This window comes from Psittacula echo, assembly GCF_963264785.1.
Source record: "Psittacula echo genome assembly, chromosome: 4".
Lineage (NCBI taxonomy): Eukaryota > Metazoa > Chordata > Aves > Psittaciformes > Psittacidae > Psittacula > Psittacula echo.
The window spans coordinates 50,706,018-50,731,069 of record NC_137738.1 but is presented as its reverse complement, the minus strand read 5'-3'; the positions used below and the strand labels follow the sequence as shown (position 1 = coordinate 50,731,069).

Below are 25,052 nucleotides of genomic sequence, written 5' to 3'. Positions count from 1 at the left end.
TCAGTCCCACAAAGCACTTTAATTGTATCTTTAAATATGTTCAGACATTCTGGCTTTCCTTAATGAGCTAGGAATCCTGTCCTCCACAGGTGGTTAATGTAGCAAAAAAACCCAGAGACACAAAGGCTGTCAATCTGGCTGGTGGATTTAAGTAACAATTAAAATAACAAGTAAATTAATCATAGAACCATAGAATCATAGAATAGTTAGGGTTGGAAAGGACCTTAAGATCATCTAGTTCCAACCCCCCTGCCATGGGCCATTTAAATGACCCCCCTGCCATTTCTCATAATCAGTTCATAAATTAACTATTTGCAGTTCTAGGACTAGCTAGTAATGAAGGTTATTCCAGTTTTATGTAAAGAAACTCTGTCAGTTTAGAAAGCCATCCTTAAGGAGAAGGGTTGGATTTTTCCTACTTTGTTATGTTCTTGCAGACAGAACTTGCATAGAAGAAATCTACAGTATTTGAATTTCCTTTGGTTTATTTCCCCATAATGTACAGACTTGCTCTAGGCAACAAGGGACTTCAAAATATAGATCCTTGTACCTTTTAAAATTGAGGATATGTTATTCTTCATATTATACAGGAGAGAAACACAAATTAACCATGAAAATTAACCTGGAAATGTTGACTGCAATTTTCTTCGTCTAAATAACGTTCAACTACTGTGTAAGCAAATTTCAATAATTTAGGAGATCTTAAAATCTAGGAAGAATTCAATTATCTAAATAAATTTTTATCCCAATTATTTGGAATTAATTTGGGACACTGCAGCAAAGTAAATGTAGAAATGAAAAGTAATGCGTCTTGGACTTAGGTACAGATTTTAACCAATGAAACCTCCTTTATATTCATTTATGTGAGTCAGACAGTTTTCCAGTTGAGAAATATAGTCTGTAATGATTTCTGAATCATTTCCTCTGTAGAGATTTCTGAATTATTTCCTGAATTATTTCCATGTCCTTAGGAATGTCTTAGAAATGCAAGTATGAGTATTACTTTATCTCTGCTTTCCTTGCACACCATATCTCAGATTTCTGATTTGTTGTTTCTGTTGCAACATTTAATGACTTTACAGTGTTTGAAACTTAAGGCTTCAGGAAATGTTCACTTGATTTAGATGCCTACATTTTTTGTACAATCAGGAGAACCTCCAACTGCAATTAGATATTCTAAATCACCTTCTTGTGATCTTAACCAAATTAAACAACTAACGTTAGATTAGTATTTCAGTAATAAGCATTATTGTGTCCCAAGATTAAAATAAGAATTAATTTCCTGGGTTTTATTTTAAAATGCTGCCTCATTAGTTCTGTAATTGTATTCTACATTTTAGATCTAAAAACATCTAAATCTTCTTTTAATTTTTACATATATTAATGCATTTCTGCTGTTTTAACAGAGCGACATCCGATAACAAATGCAATTGATGGCAAGAACACTTGGTGGCAAAGCCCTAGTATCCAGAATGGAATTGAGTATCATTATGTGACCATTACATTGGACCTCCAACAGGTAGACTTCAGGTTGTTTGTTTCTGCAAAAGCTTGCTTTCTTGCACAGTAGGCCACCTGGATTCTTTTCCTCTTTGCTTTGTGTTTCTATTGCGTTATGAAGACACATTTAGCTTCTCCTATAACATTCTATTGTTTATACAGATAGTTCTGACCCATTCATTGTAATATAATGTACCAAATTAAGAATATTTTTTTCACATATATTTTTATGAAATCATGTTTAAACGTTTTTTAAATACAACATTTTCAGTATTTTTTTCATGATAACTTCTGATTTGGATCTTTAAAAACAGTTAAAAGATAGTTTCAGGGAAAAATTAATAAAAGTTTGTGTTCAGAATACTCCTTCTTGTTTCAGTAACAAAGAACTATACACTTAAATACACAAAAAATACTAAAAATACTTAAATACACTAAAAATAGTTCATCTATGTTAGGGATACATGTGCACATGATGGGTTATTTTGAGGCATCCCTCCTGGGTGAAGAGAGTTTGGCTAACAAAGTCCTTAAATAAATTGCCTTTTGTTAGTGGAGTCTTGCTTGACAGATGTAGCTATGCAGAATTCAGTTATTTGATGCTTATGAAAATGCTGCATAAATTCCAGATATGTAAACAAGAGGATTTGAAGGTAGATGGAAAATAATTTTATTAATATTATGCCAAGATAAATACAGAACAGTTATCTGATACAGAATTTCTTCATTGTGCTATTTAACTTCATTGTTTTGGTATTCAATTAAGTAGGTAACAAGTTAATTCTTCCCTACCTCCCTTAAAATCTTCTCTGATTTGAGGCTGGCTTATATTTGTCTGCAACTTGAATCAGACCAGTAAAGAGAATGATAAAATTATTTAGTTTGGATCTTTAAGATCATCAATCCCAGCTGTAAACCTAACACTGCCAAGTGCATCATTCACTCATGTCTCTAAGCACCATATCTACATGGCTTTTAAATAACCTCCAGGGATGGTGACTCAACCACTTTCCTGGGCAGCCTGTTCCAGTGCCTGACAACCCCTTCTGTGAAGAAACTTTTCTAATATCCAATCTAAACCTCTTCTGGCACAGCTTGAGATCGTTTCCTGTTACTTAGGAGAAGAGACTGACACCCACCTTGCTATAACCTCCTTTCAGGTAGTTGTAGAAAGTGGCAAGGTCTCCCCCGACTAAACCCCTCCAGGTCCCTTAACCATTTCTCATAAGTTTTGTATTCCAGATCCTTCACTATCTTTGTTGTCCTTCTCTGGACCTGCTCCAGCACCTCAATGTCTGTCTTGTAGTGAGGAGCCCAGAACTGAACACAGTATTTGAGGTGCGGCGTCACCAGTGCTGAGTACAGGGGGATGATTACTACCCTGGCCCTGCTGGCCACGCTGTTTCTGATACAAGCCAGGATGCTGTTGGCCTTGTTAGCCAACTGAATGCACTGCTTGCTCATATTCAGCTGCTGTTGACCAACACCTCCAGCTCTTTTCCCACTGGCCAGCTTTCCAGCCACTCTTCCACAAGCCTGTAGCATTGCATGAGGTTGTTGTGACCCAGGTGCAGGCCATGGCACTTTGACTTGTTGAATCTCATAAAATGGGCCTTGGCCCTTCCTACCCTCAACCAGATCAACACTCCCATCCAACTTGCTGTTGTCTGCAAACTTACTGAGGGTGCACTCTATCCCATCATTCAGATTGTTCATAAAAATGTTACAAGAGAACTGGCCCCAGTACTGAGCTCTGCGAAACACCACTTGTGACCAGCGGCCAACTGGGTTTAGCTTCATTCACCGCCCATCCATCTGGCCAGTTTTTACCCAGTGAAGAGTATACCCGTTGAAGACATGAACAGCCAGTTTCCCCAGGAGAATGCTGTGGGAAACAGTATCATTATCTGTTTTTCAGGTGTTAAGAAAAAAGGGAAGATCCTTTCTCTGGCTCACTGGATAGATATTACCCTTCCCAGCTCCCCCTTTCTCTGTGATCTCTTCATTGAGATGAGTTTTCTGTTTCAGTTTATTATTATTATTGGTTTATTGAATTCACTTTGGACCTGCCTGACCTTATCTCCCTACTTTCTCATTTAGCTGTACTTAAAGAGGACAATAGCTAATTTTCAACTAAAGAGGCTTGTACTTTATTTCTTATAAAAACTCTGTCATACAAATGATCTGATGGTAAAAATTCTTGTAAGTCTCTTGATTATGTGACTGTGAAGTACTTGGAGTGCAGTAGTCTATATTTCTGGAGGAGCCTTTGAATCCTGGAAGAACTATTAGTATTCTGGCTTTGGATCCCTCATCGTTACTGGCAGAAGCAATCCTACATCTGTGTCTTTGGCCTTATGTATGCAAAAGTATTCATCATGCATTTCTTTCAATCAGCAGAGCTAATAAGGAACTTTGAGATAAGTCCTGTGCATTAGAAAGTTTTTTAGTGAGGGGAGAGGTTTAAATATTTTTTAAACTTTCAGAGTAATTAACTGGTTTGCCTTTACAGCATGGGATTGTGCATTTTGTTGGCTATGATCTGCTAATAAGCGAACAGCTCTCAGGCATTAGAACTAAATAACCATCCTTGATTTTCATCAACCTAGTGATTTTACCTGTGTAGTTGTTTAGGTCAGGTCTGCAAAATCTAGGGCTTTACAACTTCTGCTGTATCAGTATCTAGATTGTCATGAAAAATAAGCGAATTTATGCACTTATGAAAGTTTGGGATTTTCCAATATATTAAAAGCTAGCAACTACAGGGTCAGTGACTATATTGAAGAAAAAGTATAGGTTGTTCTAATTTATTTAAAAGTGCTTCTTTGAGTCAACAGCGGTCTGAGAATACTGTGCTGTGTTGTGTGGGTTTTGAGGTTTGGTTGTTACTCTTTAAAATGAGACGAGGCTCAACTATGAGCCTGTTTCTTTCCCATGTTCTCTTGCTTATTCAAAGAAAGCTTGGTGGTCCTTTTCCATTACTAAAGCTGATACCTTCTCTCAAGCTTATTCAGCTGCATTTGCTGGAATAGGAGCACTGTTGAGGTTTCTGTGGATGTTAGAGAGGTGGCATAAAACTTTGTCTCACTAAGGCTGCCTGGCACACTCTATGATCTGAGTAACCCTTGTAGTTAGGGATACGTGCTATGTTTACCCACCACTTACATGAACAGAAAAACAGTTTTGTTCCCCAAAATGTTATAAATGATCTGTTGCAATTTGCATGGCTTTTAGGCTGCTCAGTAAGAAAGAAGAGTTGTTTGGATTTTGAGGAATATTAGTAGTTTCTCTTTGCTTATTTAGGTATTTTGCAGACACAGCATTGTAGACAGTGAAAGACAACATCTCTGTTCCAGGTAGTGTCAGGCATAGTAGGCACTATGGATGATGAAGGTCACCAGATATCTTTGAGACCTGACTTAAAAGAAATACCATTCTTTACTTTTGGCTTATAAGGAATTCAGTAATTGCTATGTTTGTGTTGATAAATTCTTGCTTTAAGTATAAAAATGTTTAACTTCTTTTTCTAAGATAAAAATAACAAATGACAAATCTACAAGTAATGCACTGAAATTGCAGAAATGCATTAGTTTGTATGTTATTACTGGTAATTATGATAGTACATGGAATGCTTTTAGCAATCCTAATTTCATGGAAAAAAAATCAGGAAAATAATTTATAGAATGTTTAGCCTTTTCAGGCAGCTACTTTTTTTTTTATTATTTTCTTGTGCTGTGTAGCCGTATAAAAATGGTATATACTAGTTGGCAGTAACTAATAAACTGAAGAAGTAAAATATATTTAACTTTAAAAGGAGCCAAAATATTATCCGCCAGGTTGGGAAAAATGCAGTCCCTTCCCCTTCCATTTGCAACTGCATAAGAGGTCAAAATATGAATGTAGATTTACGTGGGTGTTGCTCAAAAGACTTTAAATGGAAGATAAAATGAAAGGTTGAGCTACCCTGGTTACTGAAAGGGAAAACTGCTGATCTGAGTTTAGCAGGGTAGTTCATAGTTGTGGAAGGTTGTTGTACGTATGAAGCACTCACAAGTTACCAAGAGAAGCTGTCTGCTCTTCTGCATCATTTAATCCTGCTTGTTGTGTAGGGTCTGTCGGTTTTGCCTTAAGAGTGGCGGGCAGTTCAAGTGCAACAGGAGTAATTCAAGTCCAGTGAGTGTGATATTTAGCAGGACAGAAAATAAGTTTTCAAGAAGTACAAAGAAGGGAATTGGCAAAATAGAAGTGCTTAGGTTTCCAGGGAGAACATGTTCCCTGGAGTCATGCTATCCCAAATCCTCAGTTGGTTTAAATTTCACTTTGATCTGTAAGATTAGTAGAGTATCTTTAAAGAAAGTTGGCAAATACACAGGAAAACCAGTTGGTAGTTTGAAGAGAGGTGGTCAGCCCATCTGTTTCCAATTTCTGCGTACATCAGGACACTTTCATTAATGAATTTCCTGCTGTGGTAGAGATCAAGGACATTGGCAGTACCCTTGATACTGCTAAGACACGTGGACCAGGAGCATATTTATGTGGGTTTTTTGTTGTTTTTTTTTTTTTTTTTCACTATATACTTAATATTTTTTGTAATGATTCTGAGATGTTTTATGTGACTTGTAGATTTGGGGAACTTGAGTAGACCCAAACTTAATGTTCTGGCAGAAAAGTCTGGACGTAAGAAGTGTATCTTAATTGCCGGAGACAGTGGAGGATCAATTTGGTGTCCAGGTAATCCTTTCCAGTCATATACTTCTGAAGGAAAGTAGTTGACACTCTTCAGAGCCTTGAAAGATCTCGTAAGATACACCTCATAAGGTGCAAGAGCAAAAATTACTGATGAAGCTATGCATTTGATTTCTCACGTTTAAGTTCTTTAAGCTCTGATAGTGTCCAACTCTTTCACTTTGTCTTTTCAGCCTATCCACTGCCCTTCTTCTATAGAAAGGGAGGAAGGAATGTGAAAAAATATGCTCTGACTCCAGGCAGAAATCACTGCAGTCCCACTTCTCCTGAAGTGTATTTCAGTACTTTTAGACTCATGGACTTTATTGTTTGGGTTGTGCATATTATACTGTGGAAAGTGTCACTTATAAAACTATATAGAGAATGGAATAGCTGGAAGTAAAAGGATACTTTACTTGCTCAGAAGGATTTTGAAAAATGCTTACAAAAAACAGATTACGGTATTCTGCTAATGCTAAATTAATTATTTTGTTGTTCTGTATTGTTCAAATATAATTTAAATAAAGGATTTTGATTTGGTTTTGAATGATTTCTTTCTTCACTTTAATACCCGTGAGCAGAAATATACGCAAATATGTCTGCATGTACACAGTCACAAACATGTATCACGTATCCCTAGTAAGGGTAATGCTAGAGAGAGGAAAAGGATTGAAAAACTGAATCATTGCTTTTGCTTTCTCTACACAAGACTGCACAACTAAGTGGCTCTGTGGCAAAAGGCAGACATGAGAGAACTAAGAAACTGTGACAAGATGAATGGGAGTGATTCAGGCTGGGACAGGGAAAATAACAATATAGGATTCGGACTAGTATTATAAAAGCTCAGTCTGTGGGAAGAGCTTAAAAGGGAGGGAAAAAGTACCCTCCTGTGTCTGAAGGGAAACAGAATCAGTATGTGCATAGTTGCCACCAAATTGAAAAAGAGATCATTAGGGAGGAAGAGTCCCATGGAAAGTACATCTTCACTCTTTACTGTGATAGATAGGATAGCTACAAACATCAGAAAGAGCATACAATAAATTTAAAGTAACATATCACAGCTAAGTTATGGACACCACATGCAGAATATGGACTGTGTTTCATTATTTAGTTACTGTGCTTTATAGTTCTTGATATTTTTTTTTAGATTTATTTTTATTTTAAAGCTTGAATTTTGAGGTGTGCAATGTGTTTATACCCCTGCTGTTATGCTGAGGACTTCTACACATGATGTGAAATGTGTGTGACATTAATTATATATAATATTATAATTAATAATATAATTTGAACATTTGGGTAAAATTTGAAACCAACTGAGCTAAAAAATCTGATACTTCAGTTTTACCTATATTAGCAAAAAGCATGTCACGGTGGGAGTGAAGGGGGACAGACTTGGGAGAGGACTTGTGTTTGGTGCTGAGGACCCAGCTCGCTTGTCAGGAAATTTTCTTCAGAATAGCTCCATTATGGGCTGAATGTCCATTAGCAGCAGAAATGAATCAGGTATGTCTAAGCATGTTCTCCTGGCTTAGTTCTTATCTGAAGGGAGTCTAGTTTGTGACCTCTATGTTCTATTCATGATGTGAACCAAAGCATGCTAAACTGGGAGTTGGGAGATTCACCTCAAAAGCATACTTATTATCTGAACTGAAAAGCTAAAGTGAATGTAACCTTGTAAGCTCTGTGTCTGAACAGAGTCCAGATTTTATGTTAAGCCTATCAGATACTACACACCCCAAAATGGTGGTATTCCACCATGCCTTAATGCGATATTGCTGGTCTGTGTTGGGGGAGAAAAGAAGTATGAAAAAGGAGAAACCTCTTGAGAAGAGACCTTGCTTTTGGGAGCTTGCTTGTCGTTTGCTCCTCAGCTTTGTGTTGATACCTGTTTGAAGGAAACATTATTTTCAGCTGTCAGTTCCTGCACATTAGTCGGGTCCCTCGGGAGAACACAACTCTCTTTCAAAAAGTGTTCATCACTGTTACACAGCAGCAGAGGTTGGATGTTTGTTAGCCAAGGATGAGTTGAGGCAGGTGTTATATGTACTGTCTTGTAGAATCATGTTGAAGATGTCGCCCATATGTGTGGCCAGACTGAGACAGGCTGCCTTTTCATAATATGTTTAATATAAAAAATAGCTGTTTTTTATTAAAGACTATGTGAACAATTAAAATCTTGTTTCCATCACCACTTCTCTGCCCACTTTTGTCCTTCTTCCCTCTCCCTTCTAGTGTTTGACTGAGGATGTTACAAGATGATTGCTAGAGGAATGGCTGGCTTGGAGGACTTTTGTAACCTCAAAAGTAAAAAAAGCCTCAAAAGCCCTTTCTGACTAGCCATTTTTTGTGTTTCTAATAAATGAGGTACTGCCTGTGTTTCACTATCCCTACAAAAGCCAGTCTGAAAAAGCCTATTCTAGAGACTGTGTCATATTGCAAGTTAAGCAGCAGAGACTATGAATTTACTGTCTGCATCCCTGTCCAGTTTATTTTTTCCTTAAGAAATAACCTGGTTTTTTGAGTATTGACCATTTAAAAGTTCTTGTGTGATTTTTTGATTCTAGAACCATCTCTCTCTTGTCTGGTTTCAAAAATCTATTGAAACCATTATGTGGGTCTTGTCTATACAGTTGAACCTCACAATGAAATCCAGTTAAACTAATCCTTCAGGGATTGAATGAAGTCAGTCTTACAACCAGAGTTTGCCATAACATAAGTTGGATTATAAAATATTTCACAACAGCATGGCTTCTTTTAATACAGATTTATAGTTTTTTGTTTTAACCAATAACAGTTCACCTAACAGTGGCTCAGGAATCAGAATGAGTCAAGCCATATTAAAGTAACCTTTACACATTATCTGCATAGTAGTATAAGAATACGTATATCACTAGGAGATATTGGCTTTTCACGTTATATTTTCTGTGTTTAGGAATATCAGATACATTTTTCCAGTGGAAAAAAAAAAATACAGCTAGCTTTCTATTGAATAACTTCTGATATTAACTATCAGAATAGCTAAAGGAATAAAGACAAGGTTAATGACACTGTTTAATCTTGGGATACAAGAATCAGATTAGTAAAATTAAGTGCCAGTTGGTCTTCAATTGTTAAATTTGTATATATGACTAAAATTTTGCTTAGATTTCCAGTTAGTATTTTTCTTTTGCTGACAATTATGTACTTCAAATGTCTGAGATGCTTTCAAAATAGTTTCTGTAAAGGTAGAACTTAATGCTTCTCTACATTCCCCAAACCAGAAAGTAATTTAACAGAAATAAAAATTAATCCAAACTGAGACTTTTCAGCAACAAATGCCAGTCTGTTTTGTCCATCTTCAAAAATGTTTGTCTAAAGAGAGAAATGTGAACAGAAGCAAAGTCTGTTCAGAATGTAATGAAGCAGCACCATAATTGCTGTTCCCCCCACTCTCCATTGCATCCCCTCCCCAAACTGACATTCCTGTCTCTCTTGTTCTGGCATCAGCACTTGTGCTGCCATGCAGTGAACCAGATCGGTACCTTGATACTGAAAACTGCATCTTGTCTTTTTTTGGGGGGTTAGGTTTCTGCCAGATCAATTTTCTAATTTGGCTTGCTGTGTGATGTTTTAATGCCAGCATGGGGGAGGGTTTAGGAACATGTTTCTGGAGGTTGTGGGGAAAACATTTCCACCCCCTTATGGAGCAGTTGGCACTCTGTGTTGGCTTCAACTGATTGTAAAACTTAAAAGTATAAAATACCATTGTCAATACCTGCAATGTAGAGCTGTCATCCTGAATATTTGTTTTTAGTATTTCTTGCACAAGAATCATTATGTTTTGAAGTAATGTAAACATTTGAGAATGCAAACATTCATTATCTCAAAAGAAAAAAAAAAAAAAAAAAAAAAAAAGAAAAAAATCCTAATTTCCGTTTCCTGGCTCAGTTATACCTGTGGTGATGAACTGTTAAAAGTGACAGCCCAAAAAAGATGTAACTAAAGCCATAAAAATGAAACTGTGGTACTAATATTAAAAAGAATAAGATCTGTTTTGTTTTATTAAAGTCCTGAGCCAATTTTTTAACATGTAACTGGATGTTAGTTATAATGCAGACTTTTTTTTATTATTGTTTCTTTTCTGTTTGTTGCCTTTCATAGACTTGACTCTGAACATTTTAGCAATTCATTTGTCTAGCTTCACAATTTTCAATGCAATAATCAGATATCCATAGGATGAAACAGAGCGTACTTTGTCCTTCTGATATTTTTTTTAACCAAAGGGAAACTATTGGATTTGAAGTTAGTTTATAATTAAATGATTTGGAAAAAAAGGCAAAACAACACCCAGAAAAGAAACACATAAATATACCAGTGATATTTTATAGCAAACATACGTAGAAAACGAAATTATTAGTAATTGTGAAAGCAAACAGAACTGTATTAAATATTTTGTCATCACAGTGAACATTTTTAAGAACCACCTGGTTTATGGACTATTAACACATATACTTTATATTATGCAGCTTTCCACCTTGCTTTCTCTTTATAGAGAAGGAGAGAATATATATACACAGCTAACATAGAATCATAGAATCATAGAATAGTTAGGGTTGGAAAGGACCTTAAGATCATCAAGTTCCAACCCCCTGCCATGGGCAGGGACACCTCACACTAAACCATGCCACCCAAGGCTTCTTCCAACCACCAGGGATGGAGCATTCACAGCCTCCCTGGGCAACCCATTCCTGTGCCTCACCACTCTCTCAGTAAAGAATTTCTTCCTTATATCCAATCTAAACTTCCCCTGTTTAAGTTTTAGCCTGTCACCCCTTGTCCTGTCACTACAATCTCTAATGAATAGTCCATCCCTAGCATCCCTATAACATACGTCATCCAGGGCTAATAATAAAGTTTCCTACATGGATATCACTCAGACAGAAGCCTAAAGAAAAATGAATGACCTTTTGCCTTAGCTAAGGGTTGATAATGCACATCTATGCCAGCCATAACTTGAGCAGAGCCAGCTGCATTAAGCTTTTGGATGTTCTAACAACCAACCGTTAGTGAACTTACTCAGTCTTATTTTCCTGAGGCATTAAAAAAGAAAGTTTTTTTGTGAGTGGTGCAATAACACATGGAAGGAGTACTCTTCCATTCAGTTTGAAATGCTAAGGGGCCATTTATTCTAAAATTCATTATTATCAGTTGTAACACCCACCGTAGAAAGTGTTGCTAGCTAGGTTGAGTAGTTGTATTAACTATAAATCTCTGCAGGATTATTTTTTTATGTTCCCCACTAAATCAGACCATAACTTTATTGCTTTGGGGTTAGTCAGAAAGATTTCTAAGTAAGCAAATCCTTTCAGCTTTCAGCTCATAATATAAAATGAAAAAGTTAAAAAAAACCCAAACAAACAAACAAACAAAAAAAAAAAACCACACAAAAAAAGTTTTGGAAATTTGTAGTTTTTCTTCCTGAGTTTACTTGCCTTATATTTTTGCTGGGTGACTACAATAAATATACACACCCTTATTCCTTCTCTAATTTCAGCTTTAACCAAAAGAGCTATTCACCTTTCCATCCTTCAGGCAAATAATTTCCAGGTGTAGGTCCTAAGTACTCCATTGTAACTTAGAATCCAGACCAAAATACATATACATTCTGACATGAATACAAAGTTTTCTTCAGATTTTGCACTATTAGCAATTCTGATTCTAAAGAAAGTCACAGAGCCTGGAAGAATGGTGTCACTTTTTTCAAGTTAGCTTTTTTTCATCATAAACTATTGAATGACAACGTATTTCTTCAGTAAGGAGAGGAAAATCTGTTCAACTGAGGATCCTATGATCTCTTTATATGTCATGCCATGGTGGTCATGAAATAATGCTTCTGTGGTGCCAGCCATTTATCACAAAATTGTTATTGAAAAGTAAGTTCAATGCTACAGGACGGAAAACAAGATTCTGTAGTACACATGATGAAAAGTGTCATAACAGAAGGACACCTGAGGTAGGTTACTAATTGACTAATTTATGTTTTGTAAGGTTTTGTGTGTAATTGAAGATTTAAGGGGGAAGGAACAATTCCTAGTAACAAAAAAGTGCCCTGTCATAAAAATATGTAGTGGTCTGCAGTATAATGCCAGTATAAAATCATTTGATTAAATAAGGTTGTTTTTAATTGCCTTTTGTTTAAGCTAGCAAGATGTAAATGTGTTCAGATAGCAGTATGTGTGGTACACGGTAAAATGCTGCTGGCATTAATAGTGTACACAATAGGTCTGAGTTTGGTTGAAATCATTGAATCTGACTTGCCAATAGGCAGTCAGTGGGGAGCTATAAGTCAATAGATAGGTCTTTCTAGTGAGCAAATAATTAGTTCTTCAGCTACAGGTTGTTCTGATTGTGTTGGCTGGTGTGTTTTAAGGAGACTATCTCCTACTCCAGGAGCAATAAAGCAAAGAATATTTTGATGCTGTCATCTGAACTGTGATGAAATCCAACTTCTGCATGTTGCCGCTTTTGGAGAGAGAGGTAAAAGTGAAGATCACCCAAGTTCTGGATTTGTGCAGGGATTTGAATGTCCCATGCATATGCTGGCTTCAAAAATCGTATCTTGGAGGCTCATAAATTGGAAGGCATAAAAGTTATCCTTGTGTTCAGTAATTGCACACATCTTAGCAAAAGTTAATTGACAAACGGATTAAAAGTTAATTGAGGAATTGGGGCGGAGTCTAGTTGGAGGCCTGTATCTAGTGGAGTGCCTCAAGGGTCAGTGCTGGGGCCAGTATTATTCAGTATCTTCATCAATGAGCTGGATGAGGGAATTGAGTGTACTATCAGCAAGTTTGCTGATGACACTAAGCTGGGAAGAGTGGTTGACACGCCAGAAGGCTGTGCTGCCATCCAGTGAGACCTGGACAGGCTGGAGAGTTGGGCTGTGAAAAATGTGATGAAATATAACAAGGGAAAGTGTAGAGTCCTGCATCTGGGCAGGAACAACCCCAGGTTCCAGTACAGGTTGGGGAATAACCTATTAGAGAGCAGTGTAGGGGAAAGGGACCTGGGGGTCCTGGGGGACAGCAGGATGACCATGAGCCAGCACTGTGCCCTTGTGACCAGGAAGGCCAATGGCATCCTGGGGTGTATTAGAAGGGGGGTGGTCAGTAGGTCAAGAGAGGTTCTCCTTCCCCTCTACTCTGCCCTGGTGAGACCACATCTGGAATATTGTGTCCAGTTCTGGTTCCCTCAGTTCAAGAAGGACAGGGAACTGCTGGAGAGAGTCCAACGCAGGGCAACTAAGATGATTCAGGGAGTGGAGCATCTCCCTTATGAGGAAAGGCTGAGGGAGCTGAGTCTCTATAGTTTGGAGAAGAGGAGACTGAGGGGTGACCTCATTAACATTTATAAATATATAAAAGGTGTCACAAGGATGGAGCCAGGCTCTTCTCGATGACAACCAATGGTAAGACAAGGGGTAATGGGCTCAAACTGGAACACAAGAGGTTCCACTTAAATTTGAGAAGAAACTTCTCAGTGAGGGTGACGGAACACTGGAACAGGCTGCCCAGGGGGGTTGTGGAGTCTCCTTCTCTGAAGACATTCAAAACCCGCCTGGACGCATTCCTGTGTAACCTCATCTAGGTGTTCCTGCTCCGGCAGGGGGATTGGACTAGATGGTCTTTTGAGGTCCCTTCCAATTCCTAATATTCTGTGATTCTGTGATCTGTGCAGGGGTCTTGATTTGTTGGTGGATCTAAAACCACTCTAGGAAAAAGTACTAATGGGAACAAAATAAATGTTTAAATACACCTTGGGGGTGCATATAATCATCCCATGTCCTGAACAATGCGGAATGAATATATGCATGTACGCTCCTTTCATTGAATATAATGATGACAAAATTATTCTCTCACTCTCTCTTTGTGCTCTGTGAAGTCCATGGCTAGCAGGTCACATGCTCTGTGGAAGCACTTAGAGACTTATTTATCAATGATGTGGTTTAGACAGACAGTCAGTAAAAACAGTCATTAATGTAGCTGGTTTTGTTTGATTTGGGCTAATGTGGTCTAAGTGATTGAAGAAACTTAAGAGAATGGCCTGTATTGGATCCCTTCAGCCACATAGCATGGAAAAACAGAGACTTGGTCTGTTCTTAACATGTACAACTTCGTGGTGAAGACAAACATTTTGCTTGGTTCTGAGTCATACTGTGTATGTCTTCTAATTATTTGCAAGTAAATTCTGATTGTAAAATGGGTGTGAGATGGAACTATATATATAATAATTCACTTTTTATATTCCATATATCCACTGCTATGACATACAACAACATATCCACATCTAAAATGGTTCTCAGGATAATTTCAGAAGTTTTAAGAACTGATAGCAAAAATTAAAACTGAACATGTGTACACTTTTTTTGATCTGGAAATCAGATTTAGAATCTCATTTCTTTTCCATTTTCTTCTTTACTTGTGTATGTTTTTGAAATTTCCAAAATTTAGTGACATAAGATAGCTTAGAATCACTGCCAGAATAAATCTTTAAGCCTTTTTAATCACCAAAATGAAGCATGGTGTATTTGAAAAGAAAATGAAGAAAAGAAAGAAGCAAACAAGAGAATGAAAATATTTTGGAAAAATATCTTTTTATTTGAAGGCTTAAATTACTTCTTTATTCATATTTTCATTGTTCAAGTTGTTCATATTGCACAGTATTTCCAGATTGAGATGGAGAGAACATTACGTCATGTTCAGGGAATGGTGTCGTGGTTTAAGCCCTGTCAGCAAGTCAGCCACGCAGTTTCTACTCCCCCCCGCTGTCCCGGAGGGATGGGGAGGAGAATCAAAGAATGCAACTCCCATGGGTTGACATAAGAACAGTCCAGTAACTAAGGTATAACACAAACCACTACTGCTACCACCAATAATAATAATAGAAATAACAAGGGAAGAGAATACAATACCACCCGCTGAAACAAGCCTGACCGAGCAGAAAGTGCCCTTCCGAATAACTCCTATTTACATCCCGGGCATGACGTGCTATGGTATGGAATACCTCTTTGGTATGGAATACCTCTTTGGCTAGTTTGGGTCAGGTGTCCTGTCCCTGCTTCCTCCCGGCTTCCCCTCCTCCCTGGCAGAGCATGAGACTCACAAAGTCCTTGGTCAGACCAAACATCAGTGTTATCAGCTCTGTTCCCAGGCTGAAAGTCAAAAACACAGCTCTGCACCACCTACTAAGGAGAAAAAATGACTGCTGCTGCTGAACCCAGGACAGTATCCACCCCTTATTCCATACCATTCGCGTCATGCTCAGATCCCACATTTTCAATATACCATCACTCTCGTCTCAGTGCACTCTTATCTTAGTGCATGGACCAATTCCTATAAAGCTGCTGAGTCCATCTGGTCCATGATGTTGGGCTCCATCTCTTGTAACAGTCTTTCAGGGCAGGAGAGGCTGTGTGCAGTGTTCACACTCGTGAATAACCCGGGCAATAGTGTCCATTGCTAAGTCCATCTCTCGATCATGAGTCCATCTCTATGTTGCATCTCTGCCCTGATGGCCTGAAGTGTCATGGGCCCACCAGGCTCAAAATAATTCACCCTCCCCTTCAGCAGTTTCTGCAACTTGTTGTTGGGCACTCCATACAGCTGCCTTCCATCTCTGATGCTTCCAAAGCACTGGAGGGGCCCAGTGGACTAGGTACTCACTCATGCTGTCCCACACACCCTGCCACTCATGACTGTCCAGCTTTGGGGAAAATCTCTTGGTCCTCCTATATTGTTGTCTAACCACAGACAAGACCCAAACTCTACTCTGCTTAACTCTTGAGATCAGACAAAATGGTTGTGAACAAAACACACTCTGTATGCCTGCCAACATGGTGATCCCCATCACAATCAGCAAACAGGTCTCAACAGCATTAAAAGGCCATTCAAAAACTTCAAAACTCTCAAACGATGCTGTAAATGGTCGGGAGCCGGGGGCGGAGGGGGGCTGGGAAGGTAAGAGAATGTCTCTTTCACAGGTTGACCACCCAAGAAGGAGAAAAAAGATGTGTAACTGCTAAGCCCTTCTATTATATACCTCCCAAAGTATAAAGGTGACCACACTGGGAACATAAGCCAGATCAGTTTCATGATCAATGATTCTATTGTATTACAAGTCATTACCGTAAAGTACAATGAGACAAGAACCTTAGCCCAAGCCCCACACTTGAAAAACACTAACACAGCAAATACCAGCTGTAAGTAAGGTACGATATCGTGAAACTGTGAGATCAAGAGAAACCACCAATAATAATAAGAGAAGTAATAAGAGAAGAGAATATGATACCACCTGCCAAAACGAGCCCAACTGAGAAGAGAGTGCCCTTCCGGGTAACTCCCAGTTACATCCCAGGCATGACGTGCTGTGGTATGGAATACCTCTTTGGCTAGTTTGGGTCAGGTGTCCTGTCCCTGCTTCCTCCTGGCTTCCCCTCCTCCCGGCTTCCCCTCCTCCTGGCTTCCCCTCCTTCCCGGCAGAGCACGAGACTCACAAAGTCCTTGGTCAGACCAAACATTGGTGTTATCAGCTCTGTTCCCAGGCCGAAAATCAAAAACACAGCACTGCACCAGCTACTAAGAAGGAGAAAAAATGACTGCTACTGCTGAGCGCAGGACAGAACAGGTATAAGTTAGTGCATGCCTATTTCGTATTAAGATCAATTATTCAACCTCAAAGAGCTTACAGTCAAGATAGAATCAGAATCATAGTTCTTCAAGATGATCATACATTATATCTGGTGAATAACATGTCCTTTTCCAGACAACTCAAAGTAAAAGCTTGTGAAAGTTTCAGCAGGGAAACATTAAAGGTTCAAATGTTGATAATGCAGAACATGCTCCATGCTAACAGTACAACAGTTTCAGATGTTTCTTTGTATCCCTCTCTACAAGGTTGATAACTGATGTCACCTCATTAAGTAACAAGTATATATTTATATACCATAAAGCAGTCTGCAGAAAAGTCAGAAACCATAGCATTGAAAAAGATCTTTAATTTCACATTGATAGAGTTAGTGCAGCATGACCATGCTGAACTAATTTTTAACTGTCTGTTATACAAAAAGGAAATCTGAATAACTTGACATCCTAATGGACATTCATCCATTAATGAATGACATCCTTGTCTCTAAATTGGAGAGACATCAATTTGATGGTTGGACCACTCGGTGCATAAAGAACTGGCTGGATGGCCGCACGCAGAATTGTGGTCAATGGCTCGATGTCCACCTGGAGACCGGTAACATGTGGTGTCCTTCAGGGATCGGTGTTGGGACTGGTCTTGTTCAACATCTTTGTCGGTGACATGGACAGTGGGATTGAGTGTGCCCTCAGCAAGTTTGCCGATGACACCAAGCTGTGTGGTTTGGTTGATACACCGGAGGGAAGGGATGCCATCCAGAGGTACCTCGACACGCTTGTGAGGTGGGCTGATGCCAACCTGATGAAGTTTAACCATGCCAAGTGCAAGGTCCTACACCTGGGTCGGAGGAATCCCAGGCACAGCTACAGGTTGGGCAGAGAAGAGATTCAGAGCAGCCCTGCGGAGAAGGACTTGGGGGTGTTGGTCGATGAGAAAATGAACATGAGCCGGCTGCAGTGTGCGCTCGCAGCCCAGAAAGCCAACCGTATCCTGGGCTGCATCAAGAGGAGCGTGACCAGCAGGTCGAAGGAGGTGATCCTGCCCCTCTACTCTGCTCTCGTGAGACCTCACTTGGAGTATTGTGTGCAGTTCTGGTGTCCTCAACATAAAAAGGACATGGAACTGTTGGAACAAGTCCAGAGGAGGGCCACGAGGATGATCAGGGGACTGGAGCACCTCCCGTATGAAGATAGGCTGAGAAAGTTGGGGCTGTTCAGCCTGGAGAAGAGAAGGCTGCGTGGAGACCTCATAGCAGCCTTCCAGTATCTGAAGGGGGCCTACAAGGATGCTGGGGATGGACTATCCATCAGGGACTGTAGTGAGAGGACAAGGGGTAACGGGTTCAAACTTAAACAGGGGAAGTTTAGATTGGATCTAAGGAAGAAATTCTTTACTGAGAGGGTGGTGAGGCACTGGAATGGGTTGCGCAGGGAGGTTGTGAATGCTCCATTCTTGGCGGTGTTCAAGGCCAGGTTGGATGAGGCCTTGGGTGACATGGTTTAGTGTGAGGTGTCCCTGCCCATGGCAGGGAGGTTGGAACTTGATGATCTTAAGGTCCTTTCCAACCCTAACTATTCTATGATTCCATGATTCTATGACTCTGATGAGATACATCCCAGGGTCCTGAGGGTTTTGACTGGTATAGTTGCTAACCCACCCTCCATTGTATTTGAAAAGCCATGGCAGTCAGTGATTTGAGAAAAGGGAATATCACACCTGTTTTTAAAAGGCTAACAAAAAGCACACGAGGAACTACCAAGCAGTCAGCCTCTACTGCAGGATGTCCCCGCTTAAGGCAGCAGGGTTGGACTAGATCTTCAAAGGCCCCTGCAACCCAAACCATTCTATGATTCTGTAAGACAAGTAAGTGTTCTCTAGGAAATGCTGGAATAATGCATAAGAATCTGTATCTGACTAAATAGTTTTATCTATGTTAAATTTAATATTCTCATTGTGGAATTAAAATGTAAAGACTTGGTATGAATCTGTAGTAGGTGAGGAGATTGAGAATAGTTTTTAAATATTTAGGTTTCAAGGTTTGTGCATTGTAGAACTTTTAAATGGAGTTAAAAAATATGGCTGTGATTGATAGTACTTTTCTTCTTAAACTAGAGGAACAGATAGGTCCTCTGTGCAGATTGTGAGAGGATGCTGCATTGAAACCTCATTGAAGGAAATGAGGACACTTTACCCTGGCTACTCTCAACACTACAGGATCCTAGCTGAGCATCAGTTCTTGGATCAAGGAAGAAAAAAATATTTAGGGATGTTTTAGCACCAAAATAGAAGAACCACCTTTTCTGTTCTTTTCTATTGTCTAGGTTTGAAGAAGAAAGGTTTGCATATTGGCATTTCCTTCAGTTTTCATTTCTTTGCTATACTCTTTCTTAATGGAAAGAAGTGATTAGCCTTAGGAAATAAAGAGAAAACGAATTGCTTTCTGCTATTATTTGAAAGCACTGTGAATTACTAACTTAAGCCCTCAATTTTGGTGTCCTCAAGGCCAATGATGAGCAGCAAAAATGATCAACAGAAAGCAGCTATTTTTGAGGCCTTCACAAACAACTGAACAGTGGAAGAAAACCAGCAGAGAAAATTACAAAGTACAAAGTTGACATTGCCAGAAACTTTACAGGTGCTGACTCTGGCTTAATGTAACCTAGATATTCAGCAGCTGGACAACTTGAGAATTTTATAAAGTGCACTCTTACAATAGACTTCTTTTTTTTTTTTTCCTACATGGCACAAGTTATAATCATCTTTTACTTATAGCATGAGCAAAAGTTGAGAGGTATTAATAAAGGATTTATTTTTCTCAAGGAGATAAAAATATTCTTAAAGAAACTTCAGCCTCTCCAGCAGTTATATACAGGGGAGGGAGAAAGCTGACCTTGTCTATGTTGAGATATTTTTAATTTCTTTTTTTAAATGCATGTTCTGTAGGTGTTAATAGAATTGGACTGAGTATTTTATATGAGTGATTTTTTGTCTAATTAGAAAAGAGAGAAAATTTCTAGCTGAAACATGGCTTCGTTTGGTGGTACTAACGTTAGAGCTTTTCAAAGTTTGCTGTGGTAAAGTCTTTCACAGTTTTACCCACCAAATGCTATGGACATCTTATTTTGCATGACATTTATGGCTACATTTTTTCTGGTACAAATGATGACCTGCTATCTAGTAACTAGAATTGTTTGCAGCACTATGGGAAAAAAACTGTGTTGGAATCAAGTGTGTGCAAGTTTCAGCCCAAATTCCCTATCTGGTGGCAGCATTTCAGTTGGAAGCAGCTTAAATGAACAGGGGAGACATTGTCATTAGAAGGCAAACTGCAGCATGGCAGGGAGTTGTTCAGCTCTCTAAATTGATATTAGCTGAATCCTGCTAAGCAAATTTATTTTTTTCCCTCCATGCCATCATTTTCAATTACAGAATTTCTGACTGTGAGGAGAATGTTTGAAACCATGGCCACTGTCTCTCAGGACAGCGATCGATAGATATGTGCTAGAGGGTCATTTGAGGAATCTGAAGAGCCACTCCACTTCTAAATCAGGCTTTTTCTCGGTCTGAGTTGGATGTTAGAGTAAAATGAGAAGGTTAGTTGTTCTTAAATAGCCAGTTGTTTGAAAATGTTGGCATCAAACCTGTCTGCTGTCTTTCATGCATACTAGACGCAAGTAATAATCCATAACAGTGTATGTGAATTGAAATAAACCTGAGCACACAGAATCATAAGGAATTTTTATCAGCCTCTGAGAAATGAGGAGCTGTTTCTCAAACTCACAAAACCTCTGCTTTAGCTCACTAGCAGAAGTAGTTGGATTCAGTCTGTTTCATGTCTGAAGCCTGTAGGAGAGGCTATTTCAAAAAGAAAAATAGTGAAAATGTGATACTGGAATTTGAGATGCATGATGTCCTGGACGTATGCCAGTTATTTTTATGAATGAGTATAAAGATAGAAGTTAATGATTGAGGAACACTCTTTTGCATTGAGAATTTGTTTAGATCTGTGATTCCTGATTGTTGGTCATCCTAGGTACTGGAAGATACTGTATCTGGTAGCCTGATAGATGCAATGCTATTGTGGTTCTGCCTTCATATTTAGACTGTAGCAAAGCAGAGTTTATATTTCTGAGAGAGTGAAACACACCCCATGGCTGCCCAGAGCAAAATAAATAGACCACAGTGCCCTATCAGCACCTATGTGAACACAAACAGCAGAAGCCTCACCCTGTTCTTCCTCTCCAGATGAGGATTAAAGTCTCCTATGGGCATGTGTGTGTATGTGCATCTATGGATACATACACAACATACAACACTTCAGTAGCTGGCCCTAGATAATCTACCCACTGCCTGGTTCCAGATCTCATTTGTGTCCCCAGTTGCTGGCACCCAAACAGCAGAGCCTTGGAGATTTGCAGCCTTACTCTAACTGCTGGTACTCAGACCTCTTCTACCTGCTGGCTAATCAAGGTGGAAGCAAACTTTTGTTCACTCATACCCACTCATAGAGGGAGCACACCTAAACTGAAGATACAAACAGAATTTAATGAGAAAATAGGACAGAATTCAGTGATCAAAATCAGGACAGTCAACTGGTTCCTTTAATCTCCTTTTTTCTATATCTTATGCTTGTTCCTCCGTGAATCACCTTAATCTGTTTATTTCCCCACTCTTACTCCCTCCCCTAAATGTTCCATAGTAACTATCATCCATTTACACAATCCCCCTAACACTTGCATAATAAAGTTTACATAGTCTAAAAATGTTCTTTTTTCTGTTTCTCCTAATGAGCCATATGCTCCTGTAGCCAGTAACGCTTATTAGCCTGCAGGGTGTTCTGAGATAGCTTTCCCAGCTGACTATTCCAAATGGATTTCACATTGGGACAGGAGGTGTCTGCACTGCTTTGTGGTCCCCAACAGCACTTTAAAATGACTGGTTAAATAAATCTATGGCATGTTTAAGACCACAAGTTTTAACAGTATTTATGCCAGCCTGTAAGGAAACAAACCTTTTTTCCAAATTCTGCACTCTTCTCAATAAAAGAATGCCATTTTACTTGACCACTGAACTGAAGAAATAATCAACAACATAATATAATTATGGAAAACAAGTAGATACACAATCTGCTGATAGAAGCCTCCATTAAAGTTATTACATTCTTCTGCTGAAAAAATGAAATTTAAATATTTCTGTAGACTTGCGTGGTACTGTACTTTTCCTTTGATGATATTCTGACTTACATGAATGGTTTTTAACTGGAGGATTTATTTTTTAAATAGAAGCACAGGTGGGAGTCAGACACAATGAGATTTCCTGCTTCACTAGCTAACCCTATGCAGATTAATGATTCACTTCAGCTCTATCTGAATAATATTAGTGTAGCAAATTATCCTGTGTATTAGGATGCACTTTTCTATGTCTTATGAGGCATTCATAAGGATATAGAGTGCTATAACTTATGGAACCGTTTCTCACAATATGTGCTTTGTAGATCACACTGCTGAGACAATTACCAGTGAAAATGAGACCCAAGACTCATTTTGTTTTTCATCTTGAGGATTATGTTGTCTATAATTTGGGAAAGGCTTAAAGGACTATTTAGACTATTTCCCTCCTACTCCCATAATTACACTACAGTCGCATGAGCAGAGCAAGTAGAAACAAGGAGGCAGCTGCACTTTGGCAGCTGTGTTAATGGTCTATTACGTGCCACTAGGCAGCTTGGTATTGCTCTGTTTTCACATATGTATCAGCAAACTTCAGTTTCCAGATTACATTCTATGGGACTTGTACAAAACCAGATGCATTCTAAGATTGTGCAATTATCACGTCAACTGACATGTGTCAGCTATTTGAAAAGTAAACCAGGAATGCTCCATCATGCTGTTCCCTGTAGTAACAGAAGCTCAGTGTTAAAATTTGCTAGGAAACTTGGCTCCAGAAAGCTGAGCAGGTTCACCTATTCTATGATTCTATGATTGTGGAAACAAATACAGCTAAACTTAGCAATACATTATACTTAGTGAGAAAGATCAGGAATAATATCAATCAGTCAGGTCATGTTTTTGATGCGTATGCTTAGTCATCTTCCCTTGACTGCAATTAGCATTAACTGCCTACCTACATATAAAAATTCTGGAATTTAGTTTCTCTGGCCAGGAAATAGTTTTGTTTTATACAAAGCCGTCTTTCAGTTCCACTCACTAATAGAAACTTGAAAGAGAAAAAAAGAATGTTTCATATGTCAGTGGGTTGCAGATAACTCAGTTCTTTTGGAGAAGCCACTACAGGAACTCTCAGAGGTTGAGACAGTAGTAGTAGTTTGGATCAGGCAGAAAACTGTAAAGCTCTTCATGTGTATCCTTTTATTTGCATTAACAAGCTTTTTTCCTTGACAAGTTCAGATTAAGCAGAATAATGTTTACCCTTTTATGACCTGCAATATGGTGTTTCCTCTCTGCTGATTTTTAAATAAAATTCTGATACAGTTTCATTTACAAAGTATATTAAAAATAATCAAAGCAAAGGTATATAATAAATTGCAGTCAAACAGTACACTATCCCAGAAGGCAAGAAATGCAACTTCAAACACATCTTCAGCAGAATGTGCAGGAAATGTCATTGAACTAGGGTGTACTTTGAAAAGTCACTGCAGAAAGTTTCACTCTCCCAGACAGCCTAGTATACCAAAGCAAGCAAGCAAAAGAAGACTTCCTGTTGATTGTGCCTCTTGGCCTCACAAAGCCAATGCATTGAAGATGTTTGCAGAGCTAAATGGGGGTTTTGGCAGTATTTAACACTGAATCTTCTGTGAAGTTTTGCAAAGGAAGCTATATATGAAAAATGTAAGATTATGAATTTATTGTTAGCTGTGTCCTGAAGCACAGATTGTCCACCGCAGAAGCCCTAGTCATGTGTTTAACCTTACTTGTTATTCATTCAACGTGTAAGAGATAGCCTTATTATGAGAACTCAAGGTAAAACACTAATTTAAATTGTTTACTTTTTAAAAAGTATTTAGAAGTACTCTAGAGTGTAATATCTATTCTGAACAGCTGGAGCTGAAAGGGTTTATGTGGTTTGACTAGATCGTGCTGATGTAAAAACCAGTTTACATTACACATTGGATTCTTTATTCATGCGAAGGACAATGTACAAAAAAACCCTCTTGATAAACTAGTTTCTTAAAATATAGCTGTTGCTCATTACCTCCCTTAGGAAATAGTAAATAATTAAACACTCCAGCTATTTGCTGTCATTTCAAAAAGCTTAACTGAAGGGGCACAGTTTGGAGAGCTATATTAATGCTGTGGTTTTCTCTGTTTATTGTAAACAATGTTGGTGACACTGATCCTGTATAGTTACAGTTACAGTTATTTATGGCCACAATGGAATATATCTATAAATGAGTTTAAGTGAGGAAATGGCATTTGTGAAACAAGGGTCAAGTGATTGTATGTTTCACATTGAAACAATGGGGTGAAACACAGATTCCTCCCTGTCTCTGGAGATTTTATTTTAGGCTATTGAAGAAAATTAACTTGATAACTTGAGATAATACTCCATGAATGCACGGTTATGCATCTGTTTTTGAGTTCAAAAGAAATACAGCCTCACCCACTTCTTATTCCCACTGAAAAACTTCGGTTCCTAGTGATTTGACTTCCTGAATGAAGCTATTGTGGATCTTATTGTGTTCTCAGCATCTACACAGAAGGCAGGAATGATAATTGGAGATAAACATTATCTTTGCCTCCATCATCAAACGTACTGTAGTATTTGCAATACTCTACCACTTAACATAATTTGTATTTTAAAATAATAGTGATGTTTATTAAAAAGAATTGAATCTTCTTACTGGTTTTTTTCATCAGTTAATGTTGTTTTTTCTTTCACCAGTGTTAGTGACTGATAAGTATTCACAATAGATTTTGTGTGGAGTAAGTCTGAATCATGCAGCTTCTTTACAATGACTACCTTATATAGAAAATTTTAAGTATTAAAGCAACACTGTTCTCTCCATGATACGCTCTGGCATCCTCATGCAGACTCATAGCACTGCATCTTAAAAATACTAACTTTTTGTGTGTTCTTTTTTTCTAATGGAAATAGTTGTGTTCTTACCTTAGCTTCAGCTCTACCTC

General features: G+C 38.5%; 1 protein-coding gene across 1 annotated transcript in view; it reads left to right on the top strand.

Moving 5' to 3' along the window:
• The window catches only part of LAMA2 (laminin subunit alpha 2), a gene marked incomplete at its 5' end in the record, with an annotated part of 387,284 nt that overhangs the window by 94,256 nt on the left and 267,976 nt on the right, over window positions 1–25,052 (top strand). Inside the window, one exon of the mRNA XM_080616795.1 lies at window positions 1,407–1,519. Within this exon, the coding sequence (XP_080472921.1) occupies window positions 1,407–1,519 (113 nt within the window). The remainder of the gene's footprint in view (window positions 1–1,406; window positions 1,520–25,052) is intronic.